Source organism: Macaca thibetana, chromosome 6, assembly GCF_024542745.1.
Source record: "Macaca thibetana thibetana isolate TM-01 chromosome 6, ASM2454274v1, whole genome shotgun sequence".
NCBI lineage: Eukaryota > Metazoa > Chordata > Mammalia > Primates > Cercopithecidae > Macaca > Macaca thibetana.
Genome location: NC_065583.1, coordinates 166326906 through 166349931, shown reverse-complemented (window position 1 = coordinate 166349931; position 23026 = coordinate 166326906). Strand labels below are relative to the sequence as shown.

Sequence of the window (23026 nt, the reverse complement as noted above, 5' to 3'; positions counted from 1 at the left end):
AGTATTATGCTAACATTGGGAAAGTGGCTAACAAATGTCAGTGGGATGTTTGCTCCCACGTGAAATGATCTGCCGCAGACTGTTGTGCTTTTTGAGTGCTATTTAATGCTTATATTTGGGGGCGTGTTGATGGCATGTTTTCAGTTTCATCTTTTGCTCCTGTTTGCTTTATTATATCTTATAATTTGGGAAACCAGATGATTATATTGGTTGAATGTTAAAATATGTGTAAATGGGCCTTGTACGAAGTTTATGGCTATTTGCAAGGGATGTGAACATCTGTTTAATTTTTTTTCCTGCTCAGAGGCCTTTGTTGATTTCCACGTTTCACACGTGATTTGCCTCATAAATGACTTCTTGGGTAAATGTGATATTGTAACTATTTGTTTTATTTCTTTTAATAGGAAGAAAATTAAGCACAAGGCAAATATTGAAAGTTTAATGTCTTTTATATTTATGAATTAAGCTATTTTCAAATCTTCATGAAATTTTAAGTACTTTTTTTCTGCTTATAGTTTATTCTCCAGATATGCCTTCACGGCTTCCAATTCAAGACATATTTGCTGGACTGGTTACAAGTATTGGTACTGCAATACGATATTGGTTTCATTATACACTTGTGGCCTTTGCATGGTTGGGAGTTGTTCCTCTTACAGCATGTGAGTATTCATGCCTCTTATTGGAGTTATTTAAACATTGCATAACTACTTGATATTATAAAGCAATATTGCATCATATTATTATTTGATGTTTAGTTATTTGATGTCAGAATGTCACGTATTAGGAAAGCCTTATTTAGAAGATGTTCATCTGAACTAAGAATGAGTTTAACAGGTCAGTTTCTTGAATGAATATGGGAAAGAACACAGCATACAGAATGGCTAACCATGAAAGTTCATGAATGCATTGAAAAAATCAAATCATAACTGGATTTGAAGTATACTAGAGCTTTCAAGGACTACAAAAGATGGCCGGGCATGGTGGCTCATTCCTGTAATCTCAGCACTTTGGGAGGCCGAGGTAGGCAGATCACGAGGTCAGGAGTACTAGCCTGGCCAACATGGAGGCTGAGGCAGGAGAATTGCTTGAACCCAGGAGACGGAGGTTGCAGTGAACTGAGATTGCACCACTGCACTCCAGCTTGGGCAACAGAGCAAGACTCTGTCTTGGGGAAAAAAAAAAAAAAAGGACTGCAAAAAATGAATTCTTTTGGGATTCCACAACCCTCCTTTAAAAACATACTCACATGGCCGGGTGTGGTTGCTCACGTCTGTAATCCCAGCACTTTGGGAGGCCGAGGTGGGAGGATCACTTGAGGTCAGGAGTTCGAGTCCAGCCTGACCAACATGGTGAAACCCCGGCTCTACTAAAAATACAAAAATTAGCCGGGTGTGGTAGTGTGCGCCTGTAATCCCAGCTACTCGGGAGGCTAAGACAGGAGAATCACTTGAACCCGGGAGACAGAGGTTTCAGTGAGCTGAGATCACGCTACTGCACTCCAGCTTGGGCAACAGAGTGAGATGTCACCTCAATAAAATACAAATAAAATTAAAATAAAATTAAAAAATACTCATACATGTAATGGTCCTAAATAATTGGGAGGCTTATCTTTCAGATATAGGAGGCTCTTTGGGAGGTTGATATGCTAATCAACCCCCCTAATCAATCCAAAGAATCCTCTTGGATTCTTTGTTGTTCTTATAGTTATGGAGAGAAGTATGTAGTATATGGGTGGCAGAGTATATAGATAAGAGTCATTAAACAAAATTTTAAATTAGCATAATTAATATCTTCATGTCTCCTTAAAATATGGTAAAATAATGTTGATTACCTATGGAAATGAAATTCTTGGAAGATACACCAACTAGCAGAATATAGGTACTGTTGAAGAGTGAGTTAGCTAGAAAATTGTATGAAGGAATTCTCCCAGGATGAAACTCAGAGGGACAAAGTAGTTATGAGAAGTAAATATAGAGAAATGGAGGCTAATCTAGTTGTTTCAGTATCTGTCTAGTAAGTAGTTCCACAAGGTAAAAGAGACAGTGGAGATGAGGAAACAATTGGTGTCTTTTAGATTGAAAGAGAAAGCTGACCATGGTAAAGGAAAAGTCTCATGAACCTAGACATATTCTCAAGTTTTCCAGAGCTGGGTAATGTGGCGATGGTGATAGAGGTATAGAGATTGTGTGCTTCCAGATTATCCAACAAAGTAAAGAAAATCAAAGTGGCATCAGACTTAAAATTAGCAATGTTGAATGCTCGAAGACAGTGGAAACTCAAAGTTTCATGTTTTTGAACCTAAAATTCCCTTCCTGCAAATTACTCTCAGATGGAAGGACAAACTACAGATGTTTCAATAGATGTGAGAGATTGGAAAATTTACCACCTTAAACCTTTTTGAAAAAACTGAGGATATACTCTACTAAATGAGCAAGGAATCAAAGAGAGAAAGATGTGAGATTCAAAGAAGTGTTTCATATAGCTAAGTCTCGATTGTTAATCTACAATAATTAATAGTTTTTGGGTAACAGCCTGGAACTGAAATTCCAGATGATCTTAATGTGGGAGAAATTGTGACAGGAACATAGAAATTCAAGCTTTTAAAATTGCTTATCTCATTTGTGGGGAGATTATAGATGTTCTAGATGTAGGTAGAAAAATAGAGCATAACTGTGCATTAAAAATGTAGACTAGACTCACAACTACCCAGAATTAGACTCACAGCTACATTGTTTCATTATTAATGACAAAAGTGCCACCACAGATCAGTGGAAAAAAGATGGTTTTTTCGGTAAATGGTATTGCAACAACCAGATGGCCATACAGAAAAAAATGAATCATACCATGACCTCAACCTAACCCAGAAATTAATTTGAGATAAAAGCCTGAATGTGAAAGTTAAAAAGAAACTTCTAAAGTAAAATATAGGAGAATAAGCATAAAAGAAAATATTAGTAAGTTGAACATAATTAAAGTTAAGAACTTATGTTCATCCTTAGACACTTTTAAGAATAAAAGGCAATTTAATTCTGGCACGCAAAAAAAATAAATAAATAAATAAAAAATTGAAAGGCAAACCAAGCCATAGAATGAGCGAAGATATTTGCAGTACACATAATCCAACAAAGGACTTGTATCTAGAGTATATAAATCAATAACAGAAAGGCAAACACATCTCAGTTAAGCAGTGGACAGAAGGTCTGAACAGGTATTTCTGGAAAAACAGCTAAATATACTAAGCTCTCCATGTCTGTGGGTTCTGCAATGCTAACTGTGGAATTTGAGCATCTGTTTATTATTGAGGAGATTCCTGGAACCCATTCCCCATGGATACCAAGGGATGACAGTAGCCAATAAACACATGAAAAAGTGTTCAGCATCGTTAGAGAAATGCAGAAGGAGGGTGACTAAAAATAAAAAGAGTAGACAGTGCCAAATGTTGCTTAGGATGTAGAGCATCTAGAACACATGTACAGTGATCGAGGAGGAGTGCATATGTTATAACCACTTTGGAAAACTGTTTGGCAGTATCTGCTGATGCTAAATATTGTATACAAATACCTTATGATCTAGCAGTTCCATTCTTGGGAATATAACTAACAGAACAAGAAGTTTCTGTTCACTAAAGAACATATGTATAAGAACGACCACAGCATTTTTATTAATAGTACTTAAAAACTGAAATCAGTCAAATGCCTATTAATAGTAGAATGGATACATTGTGGTTTATTCATGCAATGGAATACTACATAGCAGGGAAAAAGAGCTGACTATTGTGACATGGAATAACATGGATGAATTTTATTTCTTTGACAAAAAACAAGCCAGGCACAAAATTGTGTGATTGCATGTGTGTGAAATTTTAAAACAGGTTAAATTCATCTATAGTGATAGAGATCTGAATAGTGGTTACCTTTTGCAGGGGCTTTTGCCTCGGAAGAAGCTTGAGGGAGCCTTCTGGGGAGCTGGAAGTGTTGAACATCTTGATTTGGGTGGTGATTACCCAAGACATGTATATTTTAAGAATTCACCCATCTGTACGCTTAAGATTTATGTAAAATGTACTTTAATAAAGACATAACAAAACTCAAGGGCAACAGCTAGAAGACTAGAAATAGGATGAGTAGGAAACAGCAAATAAAATTTGGAAATTTCAAACAAAGGCAGGAAAGGAAGGGAAGGCGGAGGAAGGAAGTAGGGAAATAAAATTAAATACGTCTGTAATCATCAGGGATTAGATTTCTCTGTTACTAGAGAGCTTCATAGATGTGTAGGTATAAAACTTGCACTACTACAAGAGATAAATACAAAGCAGCACAGGTTAATGCTAAAGAGATACAAAAATAGTTTTGTTAGCAAATGGCTAACCAGAAAACTGGGCCTTGAAATACATAAAACAGTCACAGTCATAGTGGAAGACTTACATGCCTCTCTGAAATCAGTAGATGAAATAGGCAAAAGTAAGGACTTACAAGATTTAACAGTTATTAATCACAAGCTTGTTTTCTGTTCTGACTTGTTTATATACAGATACGCACAATTTAAATTACATCACACGATACATATTCTGTAACGTTTCTCTTTAGCTTAGCATCGTATTCTGGTGGTCTTTCCATGTAAGTGAGTGTTCTGCTGCCCTTTTTTTTTTTTTTAACGGTGCACAGCGCTCTGTAGTAAGAAGGCCTATTGCATATGAATTCATTTACCTATCTAAACATTTGGTTTGTCAGTTTTACATTGTTACAAGCATACTTGCGTGAGTATTTTATAAACACATGTAAGTAATTTTTATTACAGAAATTCTTTTCCTACCTTTCCATTTTGACTTGGTTTTGAAAACAGCCATTGAAGTCACTGAAAATCTGAACTGAAGTCTCTGATACAAGGCTATATAGGGAATGCTTAAGCTAATACACAAATACTGGTTTGAAAGAAAGCCTCAGGTTTTTATTCTTGTGCCCAATTTTCAAATCTGTGGTCTGTTATCTCATTCTGTTTAGAATTCTGCCTTCCTAACTAAAAGACTTTCTGCCTTGATAGCAGTACATTCACCCAAACTTTGTCTTTCTCTAAATGGCCAGAATTTAGAGTAATATATTCTGTATTTTAGAGAACCTCTGAATCTGTGCTTTTAAAATACTGATTGTCAGGTTGCCATTTATGGCATTGCAATACATACTGTACTGAAAAATTCTCTTAATTTCAAAGACTTATACTTCCAAAACTGAAACATTTTATTGTCATGAGCAGACTTAATGAATTTTGGAATTCTAGAATTTAAAAAATTCTTTATATTATAATTTTGGAGATCTTTACTTTAGATTTTGCTTTTCAAATATCTAAGCTCATTCAATTAAAAAAAAAAAAAGTAAACCTAGAGAGAATCTAAGCACTAAACATGATTGTGTAACATTTACTCTTGATTGTCACTCTATTTGTGCTTGATCATGTTTTTAAAAATTTAATATTTTGAGACTTAGGTTTGTAAAGACTAAATGTTTATTTCAGTGGCATTTGTGGTGTTCCACTTTACTTCTGCTTTCTTGAGCAGCTATATGAGTTCATGATGTGAGTTGTGACTGTATGCCATCATGCTCTTTTTCGGTAGGCCGCATCTACAAGTGCTTGTTTACTGGCTCTGTGAGCTCACTACTGACACTGCCATTAGATATGCTGTCGACGTGAGTATTGAACCTGTGTGATGAATGTTGCATGATGTAGATGATGCTTGCTTTTTTCCTTGCATATTTGTTTTTATTATAATTTGTAAATTCTTCTGTTTTGAGAAAAAATAATTTATGTCTATTACACTAACAGTTTTAGCTGCAGTAGAAGTAGCTGATAAATGTAAATGACATTTCTTTTAAAACATACCTGTTTCATGGGACTGTTTTGTAATGATGGGATGACTTTTCTTTCTTTTTTTTTTTTTTGAGATGGAGTCTTGTTCTGTTGTCCAGGCTGGAGTGCAGTATTGCTATCTCGGCTCACTGCAACCTCTGCCTCCTGGGTTCAAGTGATTCTTCTGCCTCAGCCTCCCTGGTAGCCCGCTACCATGCCTGGCTAATTTTTGTATTTTTAGTAGAGACAGGGTTTCACCATGTTGGCCACATTGGTCTCAAACTCCTGACCTCAGGTGATCCACCCGCTTCGGGCTCCCAAAATACGTGGATTACAGGCATGAGCCACCGCGCACAGCTGGGATGACTTTCTAAATAGGCTGTCATGCAGTTTGAGATATATGCTACTGTCTTATGTTCATAAGAGTTTTTTTTTTTTTTTTTTTTAAATGGAGCCTCACTCTGTTACCTATGGTAGGGTGCAGTGGTGTGATCTCTGCTCACTGCAACTTCTTCCTCGTGGGTTCAAATGATTCTCCTGCTTCAGCCTCCTGAGTAGCTGGGATTACAGGCGTGTGGTCCCAAGCCAGGCTAATTTTTAAAAAATTTTTAGTAAAGATGGAGTTTCACCATGATAGCCAGGCTCATCTCAAACTCCTAACCTCAAGTAATCTGCCCACCTCAGTGTCTCAAAGTGCTGAGATTACAGGCATGAGTCACTGTGCTTGGCCAAGAGTTCATTTTAATGTTTTTAACATGCACATTTGAACTCAGATTTATTTTTTAAATGTTTTCCATGATTATTAGAATATAAATGCTAAAAACTTGCCTGTAGTTACTTTACTATATCTTGACTCTAAGCATTCTTGCTTGCCTTATATTGGCAGGCTTCTTTTTTCCTCTGACCTGATTGGTTTGAGGGTCACCTGAATTGCTTTCAGTAGACTATTCATTGACTACAGAGGACCACTGGAAGCCTAGTGGGGCTAGTCAAACTAAATTACAAACATGGCTTGGTTTTATAGTCCTAAGCTGCCTTTTACAGTTTGAAAAATTGAGCCAGTTTTTCTGATAGCCGTTGTGGCCAAACTACTTTTTTTTTTCAGTAATATTTTGTACTCTACAGAATTTTTTTTTTCTGTGAAATTTTACTTTAAATTTCCTTGGTGTCTTATCAGTTTCTATATATTCTGTAGCTCAGTAATTGAGGTCATCTCTAGGTGCACTGTATCAGTTATCTATTGCTGCAAAACAAACTGTCCCAAACCTTAGTGGTTTAAAACAACTACCATTTTATTTGCTTATAATTCTGGGGTCAGCAGTTTGGGCTGGGCTCAGCTGAACTTTTCAACTATTGGGCTTGCTTAGGTCACTCAGCTGTTTTACTGAGACTTAATGATCTAAGATGGTTTATCTGAGATGCCTTGGTTCTCCTCCTTATGGCCTCTTATCTTCTGGAATGCTAGTGGGGCTTCTTTACATGGTAGTCTCAGGGCAGCATTCTAAAAGGGCAAGAGAGGAAGCTTGCAAGCCCTCCTCTGGGCTCTGGAACTTAGGCAGCATCACTTCTCTCCAGGATTCACAAAACCAGCCCAGATTAAAGGAATAAGCGAAAAGGACTAGAGTTTGTCACCAAATGTTTAAAATCTGTAACAAACAGTTAGGATTATTGCTGATGGCAAGGAAGATATAAAGGGGATATTTTGGTCCAAACCTTTCAGAATGTAATAGCCTGGAGAGTTCCTTAGTAAGGTGGTAGTTAGGATTCCTCTTTTGATTCAGGACATACTGCAGACTATATTTTCTAGGGGCCATGCCAGTTTAGTTTAAGTTTGGCGCTGGTGGGTCAAGGTCTACCAGATTGACCCTTCTCAGGTTTTCTATGGAGGAAAAAAGTGATTCCATTAAAATAATGGATTTTCCAGTGGCTGATAGTTCAGAGGTGTTTGAGTTATCTGTGAATAATTCTGAAATCGTAAACATGGACTAGGGAAGGAAAGATAAGCCTCTTAAGTAAGAGAGGAAAAGGAGAAAGTGGTCCTTGGTATCACAACATGTGATGCATTTTCTTGTATGATTACCAAAGGAACCGTACTTCACCTTTCTGGATTTGTTGAGAAACGAATACACTTTTGGTATATTTGCAGTTAGCATCAAAACTTGATTTGCTTTCTGAATGAAAAACTTTTTTTTTGAGATAGAGTCTCACTCTGTACCCATGCTGGAGTGCGGTGGCTCAATCTTGGCTCACTGCAACCCCCACCTCCTGGGTTCAAGCCATTCTCCTGCTTCAGCCTCCCGAGTAGCTGGAATTATAGGCGCACACCATCATGCCTGGCTAATTTTTGTATTTTTAGTACAGATGGGGTTTCACTGTGTTGGCCAGGCTGGTCTCAAACTCCTGACCTCAAGTGATCCGCCTGCCTTGGCCTCCCAAAGTGCTGGGATTACAGGCATGAGCTACCACGCCTGGCCAAGTGACAAACTTCTATAAAATTTGTAATAGACCTCTTTGTCTTACATATGGCATCCTGAATATCTCTTAACCTTCATTTCTTTATGTTGTCATTAGACTTGTCTGGAGGAGCTTCTCCTCTTTTCTGATTTGATGATTCTATTAATTTGTGTGAGTTCAGGTGTCAGCTAATCACATTTTTAAACGTGTGTAAAATAAGGATACAGAAATTCTTAGAGTTGGACAGAGTTTTTAACCTTTGGTAAATTACATAAGTTTAATGCATGGCCTTTGTCAAGTATTAGACTGCTTTTGTCTTTTTTGCTTTCTGCCTTTCTGTTTCTAGGCCATTTTCAAAAGATAGGCTATGGATAGGTAATTTCCATATAGTTTTGATGGTATTTGATGCCTAAATAAGATACATAATACAAGTATATAAATATGTATAGGTTCTCTTATAAATAGAATTTCACCATAATCACAAATAGTTCTGTTGGAGAAACTTGAGATTTTCATCCAAAAAATTATTTATTTTTCTGGCTGTTTTTTTCCTGAGACTTAGTGTAAAATAAAACATTTTATCTTTATTTTCCTAATTTTAAGTGTTCTTTGGAGTAATTATATGTACTTTTTTTTTTTTTAATAGGGAAAATTTGTTGGCAGATTGTTTGCAGGGTTGTTTTGTGGTGACATGCACACTGTGTGCATTCATCAGCCTGGTGTGGTTGAGAGAGCAGATAGTCCATGGGGGAGCACCAATTTGGTTGGAGCACGTTGCCCCACCCTTCAATGCTGCGGGACATCACCAAAATGAGGTAACTCCCCTTCTCCAAAATTGATTTTACTTAGGTAGGTCATGAGAATTAGTGTCTCTCTCTAAGACTCAAACTCTTGACTTCCATGTCCCTCATAAATGTTCTTTTGTTATTAGAAAGGAGGGCAGTGGAAAGGTTTGGGTGAAGATGAAGAGAGATGTGAAAAATCAAGAAAGTGTTGTTATAACTTTGCCTCTTAATTTTCTAGCTAGAGTAGGGACGGCATTGGGGGTATACTAAAGTCCGTGTGCACAATCTTACCCACTGAGCAGAAGTTTGAAAACATTTCCTCAAGTGTTTGTTAACAGAATTAAGTTGCGTATATGTATATATGTATGTGCATTTTAAAAAAAATGTATTTTCATCCCTGATGCTGTCAATAAAGACAAAGGCTGTCCTATAAGGAGGACTACAGAATGATGTTTTTAAGAGAGTAAGGTTTGTTAACCATTTTCTATAATGGTTTGTGAACTGTTAATCCACTAAATTATACTGAACGAATATGTGCACTATGAAGTGAGGTTATGTTCCTATATACTAAAATTGATCCCACATCGGATACATTTAAAAAAGATGTCTTTGAAAGGTTTTCTTTTTAAAAAGAGTTTGGTAGAGTTTATATTTGTTTTCTAGTTTTTTGTTTGTTTTGTTTTTTTGAGATTGGGTCTTGCTCTGTCACTCAGGCTGGCGTGCAGTGGCATGATCCCACCTAACTGCAGCCTTACAACCTCCAGGCTCAAGAGATCCTCCTACCTCAGCCTCCTGAGTAGCTGGGACTACAGGTGCAAACCACCATGCCTGGCTAACTTCTTAATTTTATGTGGAGACAGGGTCTTGCTGTGCTGGCCAGGCTGGTCTTGAACTCTTGGGCTCAAGCAATCTGCCTGCCGTCGCCTCCCAAAGTGCCAGGATTACAGGCATGAGCCACTACACCTGGCCTAGTTTGTTTGTTTTAGCAAGAATAATGTGATTTGGAAACAGAGCAAAACAGACAAGTGGATCTAAATTTCTGGGCTTTTCTGTGATTTTAGGCTCCAGCAGGAGGAAATGGTGCAGAAAATGTTGCTGCTGATCAGCCTGCTAACCCACCAGCTGAGAATGCAGTGGTGGGGGAAAACCCTGATGCCCAGGATGACCAGGCAGAAGAGGAGGAGGAGGACAATGAGGAGGAAGATGACGCTGGTGTGGAAGATGCGGCAGATGCTAATAACGGAGCCCAGGGTAATGGCTGCTTGTGTGTCCTCAGTCTTCAGCACTGCAAATCTGTTCTCAACTTGCATTGAGGAAAAGGGCTGGCATTTTCAAATTTTAATGTTGTGAAGTTCTATTTCTAATTTATTTTTACTTTATTTTGGCAAACTGGCATTTATGGATGTACATAAATATGTTTTTTTCTATGAAACAGCATGTTTTATGTTTTAAAATCCTTTTTACACAGGGACTTTTTTTATAGGATAGATAGGAAGAAATTATTTTTTAAGTTGGATTAGGTACTACTTTTTTTAAAATAAAGGACTTTGGTACAGATTTACCACATTCATTTGCTTCTGTCTTTCCATGTCCCTTGAGTCAGTGCAATTTTTAAAATTGAAAAAGAATCTTGAAGTGTATACTGCAGACAAGGTGCCATCCAAATAAATCAATGTCTCATTTTCTAGCAGTGTAAACTCTAGCATATAAAATAAGATCCAAGACAGGAGGTGGGTAGATCACTTGAGGTCGTCAGGAGTTTGAGACCAGCTTGGCCAACTTGGTGAAACCCCATCTCTACTAAAAATACAAAAATTAGCTGGGCGTGGTGGCACACACCTGTAATCCCAGCTACTTGGGAGGCTGAGATAGGAGAATCACTTGAACCCAGGAGGCAGAGGTTGCAGGGAGCTGAGATCATGTCACTGCACTCCAGCCTGGGTGACAGAGCAAGATTGGGTCTCAAAAAAAAAAAAAAGATCCAAGACAGAGTCTGCCAGTCAGCTGTCGGTCACTCACTTCCCCTCCTCCCTCCCACCACAGTTTTTCTGTCAAGCTTTGCGCTGTCTCTAGGTCTGCTTGGCATGCCTGATACTTGATTGTCTCTTTGTGTCAGGCACTCTGTTAGACGCTGAGCATGTAACTGCGACCAAAACATTAGACTGCTGCATTCCTGGAGTTTCTGGTTTAGTGAAAAAGTAGGAAAGACATGTTGTGTGATAAGTGTTGTGCAGGTTGCTCTGAGGATGCCGTTGGGGAGAGACCTATTTAATTAATTTACTTTTTTTTGAGACAAGGTTTTGCCCTGTCACCCGGGCTGGAGTACAGTGGCAGGAACACAGCTCACTGCAGCCTTGACCTTTTGGGCTCAAGTGATCCTCCTACCTGAACTCCCCAAGTAGCTGGGACCACAGGTGTGTGCCACCATGCCCAGCTAATTTTGTTTTTGTTTTTGTTTTCCTTGGTAAAGATGGGTTCTCCCTGTTGTCCTGGCTGGTCTTGAACTCCTGGGTGCAAGTGATCCTCCTGCCTCAGCCTCCCAAAGTGCTAAGATTACAGGCATGAGCCATTTTGCCCAGCCGAGACCTGTCTTAAATAAGGTTTCCCAGGTAGCTCAGAGTACCTGGTATTTGAGCTGAGACCTCTGAAGGATGATGAAAAGTGGCTTGTGTAATGGTAACAGGGAACCTTTGCAGGGAGAGGTCAGAGGCTCTGCGAATACAGCTTGCTGCTACCTTTGGGTCTGGCTATTATTTCTCTCCCTTGATCTAATACAGTAGCTCCTAACTATTCTTTCTCCTTCCATTCTTGCTCCACACAATTCATATTACTCTGCTGCCTTTAAATCTTTTAGTAGTTTTCCCATTACTAAAGAATAAAATCCAGACTCCACATTCCTCTTGTATGATCTGATTTCTGTCTTCTGCTACCCATATCATTACTCAGAATGTCCTCGTCCCCTGGTTTCCTTTTCTCAAATCTGCCAGATTCTTTCCTGGCTTAGAGCTATTGAATTCCTGTCTTTCACATAACCCTGTTTGTTCCCTTTCTGGCATTTATCTCAATCTAGGATTACATTACTTTATATGTAGTATTTATTTATATGTATGTTTTTATTCTTATTTGTTCCCTGACAAGCAAATACTTGGTATGGAAATGTGGCTTAGCTTCTCAACAACAGCTTACAAAGTACTAAGTTTTACTATTTTTAGTGCATTTTATTATTTTTTTATTATTTATTATTTTTAGTTCAAATTCCATTAGTAATCTTTAAATTGCAATTATATTTTCAGATGACATGAATTGGAATGCTTTAGAATGGGACCGAGCTGCTGAAGAGCTTACATGGGAAAGAGTAAGACCTTTTTCTGTCAAGTATCCTGGTGTTTTAATCCTAAAATATATTTTAAACTTTGTTATATTTAGATGTTATGGTTACAGTTGATGAAAAGTTACTGGAATTTTCATTCCTAGTGAAAGTTAAGTGATATACTGTTTGTGGTGAAAATATTGTGATGTTGATGGCTTTTTCTTCTCTCTTACGAAACCTTGTTCCATTTAGGAAATGTTTTACCTGAAATTGTGGACTTTTGAAAAACAAAATAACAATTTAAATTTAAATAGTATTTTCATGCTTCAGTTGACAAAATAATACAGTTATATTATGAAGTAGTCTTAATTAGCTCTATATCTTCAGTAACGAATCCAAGATGGAATTTTTTTAGACTTTATAAATCATGTAATTTTGAGTAAAAGGAGACTCAAAATATAAAACTGTCATTCAGAAACAGAAATTTTTTTATTTTCTGAAAATGATAGGAAGTAATGGAAAGTTGTGGATGGAGGACTATATTTAAAGATATTGAAAAGAAAATGAGGCTTTTCATAAATTAGGATAGAAAGTTCTGTTGAATCTTAATGCTTATCGTTTTTGTTTATTTTTAGATGCTAGGACTTGATGGATCACTAGTTTTTCTGGTAAGTGAAACTAATTAATTTATTTATGTATTTATTTTTATAACGGAGTCTCGCTCTGTCACTCAGGCTGGAGTGCAGTGGCGAGATCTCGGCTCACTGTATCCTCTGCTTCCTAGGTTCACACCATTCTCCTGCTTTAGCCTCTCGAGTAGCTGGGACTATAGGAGCCGGCCACCACGCCCAGCTAATTTTTTGTATTTTCAGTAGAGATGAAGTTTCACCGTGTTAGTCAGGATGGTCTCAATCTCCTGACCTCGTGATCCACCCACCTCGGTTTCCCAGAGTGCTGGGATTACAGGCGTGAGCCACTGCACCCCGCCAAAGCGAATTCTTTTTAATAACAGAATTGGAGTTGTCTTAGTGATTCAGAAACTTCACATTTATAGTATGTAGTAAAGGTCAAGATGCCTTTTGGCTTTTGATTACTTTATATGTTGAAGATTGTATGTTTAGTGTGCTGAAAATATTAAAAAAGCATAAAGGTAATAACTATTTTTTAAAAATTATTAAATATTTGATTTTTAGTAAAGAAAATAAACTTCAAAGTTAATGGTAGTTAAAAAGAACTTGGTCTTCTTTTAAAGTTCCATCTTGCAGTGTTTATTGCCTGTACTGGTGGAAGCAAAGTGGTTTTTCATATTTACACAGTTAGACACCCCAGGCTGATGTTAGGTTTTCCTGTTTGCTGAACCCCACCTATCTTTACCTAGGAACTCTGCCTTATTAGTAAAGGTTGCAACTCTAAGGTGAGAGCAATTCTTTAAAGAAGTTGTTCTTTAAAGAAGAAATGATGCTGTTTTCAGGTCCTGTAATATGAAGTTATTTGCCATTTGAGATTTTTAAATAGCTTAAGATGACTTTGGCTGCAGGTAGCAGAACCCTACTGGTTGGAACATTAATAAAACAGGAAGTCCGGAGGAAGAATGAGCTTGAGGTTGCTTGATCCGTAAGCCCAACAATGTCCTCAGAGACCCAGATATCTCCATCTATCTCCTTTGCTGTCCTCAGTGTTGGCCTTCTCCTCAGGCTGGCTCCAGATGTTAACCAGAAGAGGATGTTGAATTTAGCAGTGTGTAGATTTTTAGGAACATATCTGGTATAATTCCACAGTTTAGTGGGAATGTGGTATTAATGAGCTTCTAGTCATGGTTTGATCACAGTCAGTATAGAAAGCATTATTTGGCCACATACTGATTTATATTTATTACCCTGCCAGTTCCTCATAAATGACGGACAGAAGTTGTTAAGGTAGTGGTGTTGACTGAAACCCATTTGAATTATTGAAAAAACTTTTGACAGGATGAATTCATTATTTTAGTAAAAAATATTTAATATGAAGACGTGTGCTAGCTATTGTGATAGGCACTGGGGAGTTCAGTGGTGAATGAGACAGGGTCCCTGTTCTCAAAGATGCACTATATTGAGGTAGAGAGAAATGCACATGTAAACAAGGAACGTTTTGGAGACTCAGTGACAAAAAGTGTGCACAGGACACAAGGGGCACAAAAGGGAGTTTGATTAGGTCTTTCTTAGTGGAGTGGAGTTTGTCAGCAGGAGATTTTCAGTGAAGATAACTTAGAGGTTGAAGCATAAAATATGTTGGGGATAGGGAAAATTTAGGAGCCCTTAAGGCAGAGAGGTTGAAAAAATTGAGCCAGCATGGTGAGAAGAAATGTAGTAGTCATTTACAAACTAATTACCCTTCTTGCTGGTTGGATTTGTGGAAGATTAGGGGACCTGAACAGAGAAATCCTTTTTTTAGACAAAAGATCTTTCGAAGGATCATTTAACCTGATGGTTAGGGAAGGTCGTGGGCATAGATGAATGGACTTGGGCAGTCTGGTCAGTGTCAGCATGGGGCATAGCTAAAGTGTGTGCAACATGGCTGAAGGAATAGGTAGACAGCTGTCACCTTAGAGGCGACAGTATGTAACTGTGGGAGGTGACCAGATGGTCAGGTGAGACAGGACAAAGAAAATTAGCGCACCACAGGGAGTGGGGGGACCAGAGGGAGATCAAGCTAGAGTTTTCCAAAGGAGAGGTAGCCAGGCAGTAGTGGCCTTGTAGGTGTCAAGAAAGAAGAGTAGATGTTGAAAGAAACACTGCAGTTGACATTAACGTGATGTTTACAATTAATTTGGCTTTCAAATTTTTCTCCATTTGAAATTTTTGGTGTCATTTGATTTAAATGAAATCTGGTATTTATGAAAATCTATGTAATTTGTGTTAGATTATTTCTAAAAAGGAAGTATTTATAAATGAATTTGTTTTTTCTACATGTAACATTTTTGAGTTGTATTAGGCTTAGTTGTATGAGCTAGCTAATGAAAAATGAAAATTACATATTATGTCTAGATTGAAATCCCAAAACAATAGAGGGAAAATTTCAATCTTAGCTGTTTTTAGTATTTGGTTCTAGCTAAATAAGTGGAATAGTCCAATTAAACATATATTAAATATGAATTGAATATGCTTTGTTGATGCTTTTTTTCCTTTAGGAACATGTCTTCTGGGTGGTATCTTTAAATACACTGTTCATTCTTGTTTTTGGTAAGTTGTGTTTGTGCTTTTATTTTTTTATAGTATTATGGTAGGAATTTAGTTTTGTAGGAGCTTTGTTATAGATTTTTTTTTTTAACATAAGAATAAATACTAAGTGGTATATGAAAATAGTTTCAGATACAAATACCTGTATAGATAGGCCCCAGACAGACAGATACTTTCCTAAGCAGCAGTGACTGTAGTTACCTACTTGTCTCTCCTTCTGTTTTTGTTTTTTTTTGTTTTTTTTTTTTTTTGGTAGAAGCTGGTTTTAGACTGACTTGAGAATACACAGTTTCCCACTTCTGGAATTACTTTTATGCTGATTGTCTTTGTGCTCTTCCCTATGGTGGAAGATCTTGTTTTCATCTGTCAAAATCCTGACCATTGCCTTCTAGAGATCTTGACTTGGGAGCTGTTACCAGAGCTGGGTGTAGGCTTGTGGGAAGACAGTAAGCCTTCCCCAAATGTGAGCCCCCCTTAGAACCAGATTCCAGGACTTGCAAAATCACTTCCAAGCACTTCTGTGGGGGCAGCTGTGAGGATTCTTTGGCAACACACGGTGGTCCTTCCCATTGGGAGTAATTAGAGAAAGAAAGGCAAGGTTGAGGAGACACTGTTGACAGAGGTTTTTCTCCTTACCAGAAGAGGTAAGGAAAACTAAGTTGAGTAAACCAAGGCCTTAGAATTCAGTTTCTGTATCTCTGAGGGGTGAGGAGGTAGAGTCTGATAGAATGGGGTTACTGTTAGGTGTCCTATGGTTTGTGTCTCAGAGACCTCAGGCAACATATCCCTATATAGGGATAATCTATGAGAAATTCCTTCCTTAGTACCTAGGATTTACCCCTTAGTTCTGCTGAAGAGGATGAGGAGCGATTTCCCGGCTTCTTCCACCAAATTGCAAGTTATTTGCTCTGTTGGGGACTACATTGTGACGTGTAAAGCAGATGTCTTTAATAAGAAGCCATGTGGTGTAAGGGGCTTTGAATATTTGGACTGAGGATGAGACCAAAAATTAATTTCTGTATATTATGTGTAAAAGAGGAAGAGAAATTTACTTGTATTTTATAAACAGTATTTCGGATACTTCCATTGATTTCTTAATTTTTAGTAGATACTCACAAAATTGCAGATTTAATAGGAAGCTCATTCTTTGTTCACCTTGCATGTGGGGGTGTCTGTATGTTATTCTGCATTTATTTTTCATTATGTGAAATAATTCATATATAGACTGAAACTGTTTTGATCTCGACTATTTGTTTTTGAGAGAAAAAATGATCTATAGATTTAGGTCTTTACTCTTGCAGAAAAGCTTAATGCTAAATTAATGTTTGTAGAAACAGGTCACATTTAAAACATGAATTATACAAATAAGAACTCTCATTTATAGAAATCTAAGTAAATAGAAATTATAGAAATCTAAGTAAAGCTTTTTCTAATCCAACCTCCTGAGCTTATACTGCGAAAAGAATTTTCTTAGTAAACTTATGTATTTTATATAGTTAGGATCTTTTGGAAATGAAACAAGTTTTCTTCCATTAGGAACATACTTTTTCTTTTAATCATTGGGATTAAACACCCTCCTGTTTTTTTCCTGCATGGGTTGCTCTGTTGGAAGTTTTCTATAGGCAGTGTTTTGACTCTTGTGGTCATACGCTTTGCAGAAATATAATTTGACAAAGCTGTGGTCTTCCAGTAGAAGGTGACAATCCTGAGAAATTGTCCTTTTTCCATTAGTTTGTGTGTAATGGGATAGAAAACTATTGTCACAACTGGTGTTTAAGGTTAATAATTATTTAATACCTCTGCAAATAGAGTTAAAACTTACCCTTCCCAGGGGCCTAGTTGAGTCGTCTCCAGACTGGGATATGAGAGCAAAATAGGCAAAATTCAACATACAGCTTTTTTTCTTACCTTTTAAAATTTCTTCTGCTTTATATTACACACAATATGTTAGTAAACTAATACATATATATATAATTTATAAATAAATTTAAATATATTGGGAATACATGTTCAAAAAGATTCCTACCCATGAAATAGTGAGAAAGGGTTAGAGGCCAGATCCCTAGTAGGTTCACTCTGACTTCTGTGATTGAGTTTCTCACTTCCCTGGTAATCTGTGCTGTCAATTTATTTCTACCATAAAGAAAAGATAACTGCATTTTATTATTAAGAATGAAGTAAAATTTAGCCAGAAAGACTTGAGGAAAAAGAAGACTATAAAAATTCTTACTATAAAGATTTTAAAAAGATTTTCATACTTAGCTATAATGCCATTATCTCACCTTACAAAATTATTAGAATTTAATATTTTCCAATAATCCATCATATTCAAACTTTCTGGGTTGTCCCTTGGATACCATTTTGCAGTTGGTTTCTTTGAATGAAGATCCAAATAAGGTCCACATATTACTTTTAGTTGTTAAGTCATAGGTTATTAGTCTTTTAATCTAGAGTACTCTTCTCTTTGGTTCCCCCAACTCACCCTATTTGGCCATTGATTTGTTGCTGGGATTAGGTTAACTGTTCTTGCAGCATGTCGTGTTTTACATCTGTCCATCTGCTTCCCAGATGTCCTCTGCCTTTATCCTTTGTCTCCCATATTTCTCTTAAACTAGAAGTCAGATCTAAGGGCCTTAATTAGATTCAGGTTCAATACATCTGGGACAAATCCATCACTGGTCACACTGTGCCTATTAATAGTGTATGTGAGGAGCTGAGATACTTATGTTGGATTATCCACTTTTATCACTGGATTCAGGTTATATCAACCTGGGCCTCTAATCTTAGGTTTTATTTTTCCCTTTACCATTAGAAGATAATCTGTTGGGAGTGATATTTTAGTGTCTTACAGTGTTCCATCAACCTTCCACTTAATGATTTTTGTTAGCTCTTAATGGTCCTTGCCATAATCACTTACTGTGTTAGGGGTGGCAAAATGGTGATTTTTAAATTGTCATTTTTTACATTTATTGGCTGACTTTTCTGTAAAGAAGAAGAAATTCTTATCAATTTGGGACTATTCAGTCAACCTGAACCTGTTTGTCCAGGACAAGTAGGACAGATGCTTATTTTTTTCTCATTAATTTTAGTTTTCAGAATAAGGAATTGGCACATTAACTATTCCAGTTGGTGTGCTAACTGCTTCCAAAACATGAAAGTGTTTTATTTGATGTTGCTTTTTCTCTTTTCATGATTATTATTTTGGGCTTTTCCTTTTTTGAGCATCATAAGCTCGTGGATTTGTATATGTTCAGTGTTTTTCCATCAGTTTTGGTCATTATTCTTTTTGATGCTCATATTCTCTCTTTGGCCTGTTTTCACAATGGTTTCTCTGTTGATTTGGCATGGCCTTATTAGACCTTAATAACTTGGTTGTTCTCTAGTTACAGAGAATGTCCTAGGCAGTGTATTTTTAGCCTAGTTCTGGAATCTTTCATTTCTCCAAGAAGCCCTGGTTCCTTTTAGTGGCGGATTGTAGTAGGAGTGTACATTGTTTTGATGTTGAAGTTTTCATTGAGTTTTTTCCCCCCTTTTAGCATTTTGCCCTTACCATATTGGTCATTTCTCCCTTGTTGGTTTGGGATTTGAAGAACACGTGAGTATAATACTTTTACAAAATTATTTTCATTCATTACTCCCAAATGTGATTATTAATCAAATAGCATTCTAAAGAGTTACATCATTTCTTAATTGGCATTATGCAAGGGAATAGTTAGGCAATACCGTCTCTCTCTTTTTTTTTTTTAAATAACAGTGGCTCAGGAGTTAGTGGTCTTGTTGCCAACTAATGAAAATGTGCTCTGAAATCCATTCAGCTGGGTGGGCCTGAGGCATCCTGGGGGGAAGTTTGCCACAGGCTGATTTTCCGTCCATCTCAAGAACTTGTATGTTCACTTCTTTCCCTTTCCGCAGGTGCCCCCTGCTGAATTTAGAAAAGTAACAATATATCAATCAATTAAAAAAGGATAGACTATTTTGGAATGATGGGTTGTAGTGTTTTCTAGAGTGCTTTAGTTTTGACATTTTATCAGTATTCTCCAGAGTTAAATAAATTTTGGAAGGATTATTATTTCTCTGTTGGGTCCCTAGAAGAATTTAGTCTTTTAAGGAAGAGCTGACTATCTGGGATCATATGCTCAGTTTGTATATATAAGATCTGAGAGATCACATTCTGAAGTGTTCTAATATTTAGTACACATCTGATTCTCACTAGTTGAATGCAAGAACTTGAAAGGTTCAGATAAGTGTTTTGAAAATTTTTGACTTTCCAAACTATTGCCACTTGCTATCTGAAACTCAGAAATCAAAAAATACTGATAGGCATTGTTTGTTACTTTCAAAATTCTTTCTGTAAGTTGAGAATGGTACAGATTTGCAGAGCAAGGGAAACTTGAGCAGTTACTTCTAGTGGTAAGAAATGAGGGGCTGGGCTATTACCCGGCTGGTGGGTGACTTGGGCAGTGTGTCCTGCTTTCAGTGGTTAGCTTGTAGCAGATCTGCTTTCCAGTGAGAGTAGAGGGCAGGCTGTTGTATTACAGGGCTCTTGTTTTTGTGAAATGTAATTCACTCTACTGTTATTTTGTCTCCTTGGGTAAAGTGTTATTTAATTTTTCTTCATTTTTTAGTAGTTTGTAACAGTCAGTGAGAGAATTTGGTTTTCAGAGATGTCATCCAAAGGAGATTTTACAGTTGTTTTCTAGTTATAAATTGTCTCGACAATTCTCTTCAGTCATTTTGATTGTTTAATATGGGAAAACTGGGGTGTAGGACATGTCGTAAAATTAAATTTTATTTACTTTTTTCTTATTTCCAGGTCCAAGCATCTCATTTTGAAGGCCTAATCACAACCATAGTTGGGTATATACTTTTAGCAATAACATTGATAATTTGTCATGTATCCTTTAATGAACCAACTTGGGTGTTCACTAATGTTATTCATACCAAAGAACTCTTCATTAATGGTAAAACTTGTCTCTCCTTGTCCTCTTAGTAAAAGTTGTTGGTATTTGCAGTAAGAGTCAGTGGACAAAATGTGAAATAAATTAATTCTGTCAAAAAATACTAAATGTTGGCTAAGTAGTTACCTGTTTCATTGTACCTTTAAATACTCAGTTTTTCCTTGACCTGATGCTGTAGGGCTTGGCAACTCTTGTGAAATTTCATAGATCTCGTCGCTTACTGGGAGTCTGCTATATTGTTGTTAAGGTAATTCCTGTTATAACTTAAAATTGGAAATGATTTCTCCTACATTTGGGTGATACTGATGACCTTTATTTTCGCTTAAGGTCTCTTTGTTAGTGGTGGTAGAAATTGGAGTATTCCCTCTCATTTGTGGTTGGTGGCTGGATATCTGTTCCTTGGTAAGTTGAGTATTAATTATTGTATAATAGCATAATTTCAAGGCTTCAAAAAAGGAAGTTTTCAGCATGGGTTCTTTTTAAAGAAAAATATTTGATAATTTGCTTATTCTTTTGGCAAGTGTATCTGTATAGAGTCTTAATGTTAATTTTTCTTGAGTACCTGAGTTTTTGAGGCTTTGTGCAAATTTTTTGTGTCAGGACATTTTGGATGGAATCTTTCTATTAACTAGTGGAGAATTGTATTGCCCATTTTGCTCTCTTAAATTTTTATAGATAATGCCAAGACGTTATATACATAGAGTGATTTGATAAGGAAACTGTCTTTGTAGTAATAAATTTAACCCTAATCATTTGATTTAACTAAGATGCTCAGTCTTGATTATAATCTTTAATTGCTGTTAGTAATAATCAGTTTTTGATTTTTTCAAAAATGTTTTATGTATGGAAAAGCTGTCTTTGGTTCTGAGATAACATTTACCCTCCCATACCTTACTTTTAAAACTTCTCAAGAATGCAGACCTATAACCAAGAAAAGAAGGTTTTATATTCATCAAAAATAGTTCTTTAATAGAATCAATATTAATAAAGCTTTTACCAATTGGTTTATCATTCTTTATATTTGAAGCAGTAGCCAATCTTGTTTGTAGTTCTATGTCACCGTGGAATGACATTAAGTGAACTGCAGTTGTAGAAATTGTTCCTTGCATGTGTATTGATTATTTATTTCCTAGAAGATGAAAATGTTAATTTGGCAAATGTAGGGGGCACAGATCTCTCTTACCTGTCCTCTTTTGGCTCAGGAAATGTTTGATGCTACTCTGAAAGATCGAGAACTGAGCTTTCAGTCGGCTCCAGGTACTACCATGTTTCTGCATTGGCTAGTGGGAATGGTGTATGTCTTCTACTTTGCCTCCTTCATTCTGTTACTGAGAGAGGTAAGTCCACAGGGAAATGCTGATGCTATACATTTGTAAAAAGGACTTTTGCTTTCACCACCAGTCATGTCTCAACGGCTATGATGATTTCCTACCTAAATCATATTCTCTACTATTTTATTCTAAGAGGGAATAATTTATAGGGGACTTTGACTTAATTGCTTTTAACTTTTTCAGTTGTTTGTCTCCATAATTGGCAAGTTTTAATATTTCTGTCTAAGTGTGAAAGACGATTCAACTGAGGAAAAAAATAAGAGTACTCACTTTATCATACTTTGTATATACTTTAGCCATCCTCTAATACAGATTCTTGGAATTTTGTATGATGTGAGTGTATCTCAGACCTCAAGGAACTGTAATGATGGAAATAACCAAAAAGATATGGTTTTGCAGGATCGGATATTTAAAGTCACTTTGATTTAGGCACCTTAAGTATAGAATTACAATGAGGGTCCTTTATGATTCCAGTTCACTGGCTTGATGGGTTACCTTTATTTATTTATTTATTTTTTGATACTGAGTCTTGCTCTGTTGCCCATGCTAGAATGTAGTGCCATGATCTCGGAACCTCCGCCTCCTGAGTTCAAGTGATTCTTCTGCTTGAACCTCCCAAGTAGCTGGGATCATTCCCGGCTAATTTTTGTATTTTTAGTAGAGACAGGGTTTTACCATGTTGGCCAGGCTGTTCTTGAACTCCTGACCTCAAATGATCTGCCCACCTTGGCCTCCCAAAGTGCTCGAATTACAGGTGTGATTCGCTGTGCCTGGCCTGATACCTTTATTAATCCTATTTTTGGAATCTGGTTCTAAGTGATTTGAAGATGATGAAAGCAGATGAGTATTTCATTAGTGTACATGTTAAGCTCAGTCGTTCCCCAAATAGTGAATGCTCACTGTGTGCCAGACACTATCCTGTATTGTGGGGTATCAGTGAGAAACAAAGGCACAATTCCTGTTCTCCTCAATTTTATAGCCTGAAAATGAATACAGCATTGAAAATGTCAGCTTACACGGAGACTGGTGATGGAGATGTGCAGGGTGTGGAGGAGCAGGTTGACAATTCCAGTGGGAATGGAGCACAAAAGCACAAAGGCTGAATGCTGCACTTGGTGTACTTTGTTCTTTG

The 23026-nt window shown here is 36.9% G+C and overlaps 2 protein-coding genes across 3 annotated transcripts in view; both read left to right on the top strand.

The window, feature by feature from the left end:
* Positions 1-23026, top strand: part of ROPN1L (rhophilin associated tail protein 1 like) — a 918600-nt gene that overhangs the window by 833589 nt on the left and 61985 nt on the right. The window lies entirely within an intron of this gene.
* Positions 1-23026, top strand: part of MARCHF6 (membrane associated ring-CH-type finger 6) — an 83166-nt gene that overhangs the window by 26447 nt on the left and 33693 nt on the right. For both annotated transcript variants that reach the window (XM_050794067.1, XM_050794068.1), the window contains exons 4-15: positions 516-659; positions 5609-5681; positions 8942-9110; positions 10142-10331; positions 12374-12435; positions 13026-13058; positions 15557-15608; positions 19142-19200; positions 20419-20499; positions 20742-20810; positions 20891-20965; positions 21766-21900. In XM_050794067.1, the coding sequence (XP_050650024.1) occupies positions 516-659; positions 5609-5681; positions 8942-9110; positions 10142-10331; positions 12374-12435; positions 13026-13058; positions 15557-15608; positions 19142-19200; positions 20419-20499; positions 20742-20810; positions 20891-20965; positions 21766-21900 (1142 nt within the window). The remainder of the gene's footprint in view (positions 1-515; positions 660-5608; positions 5682-8941; positions 9111-10141; positions 10332-12373; positions 12436-13025; positions 13059-15556; positions 15609-19141; positions 19201-20418; positions 20500-20741; positions 20811-20890; positions 20966-21765; positions 21901-23026) is intronic.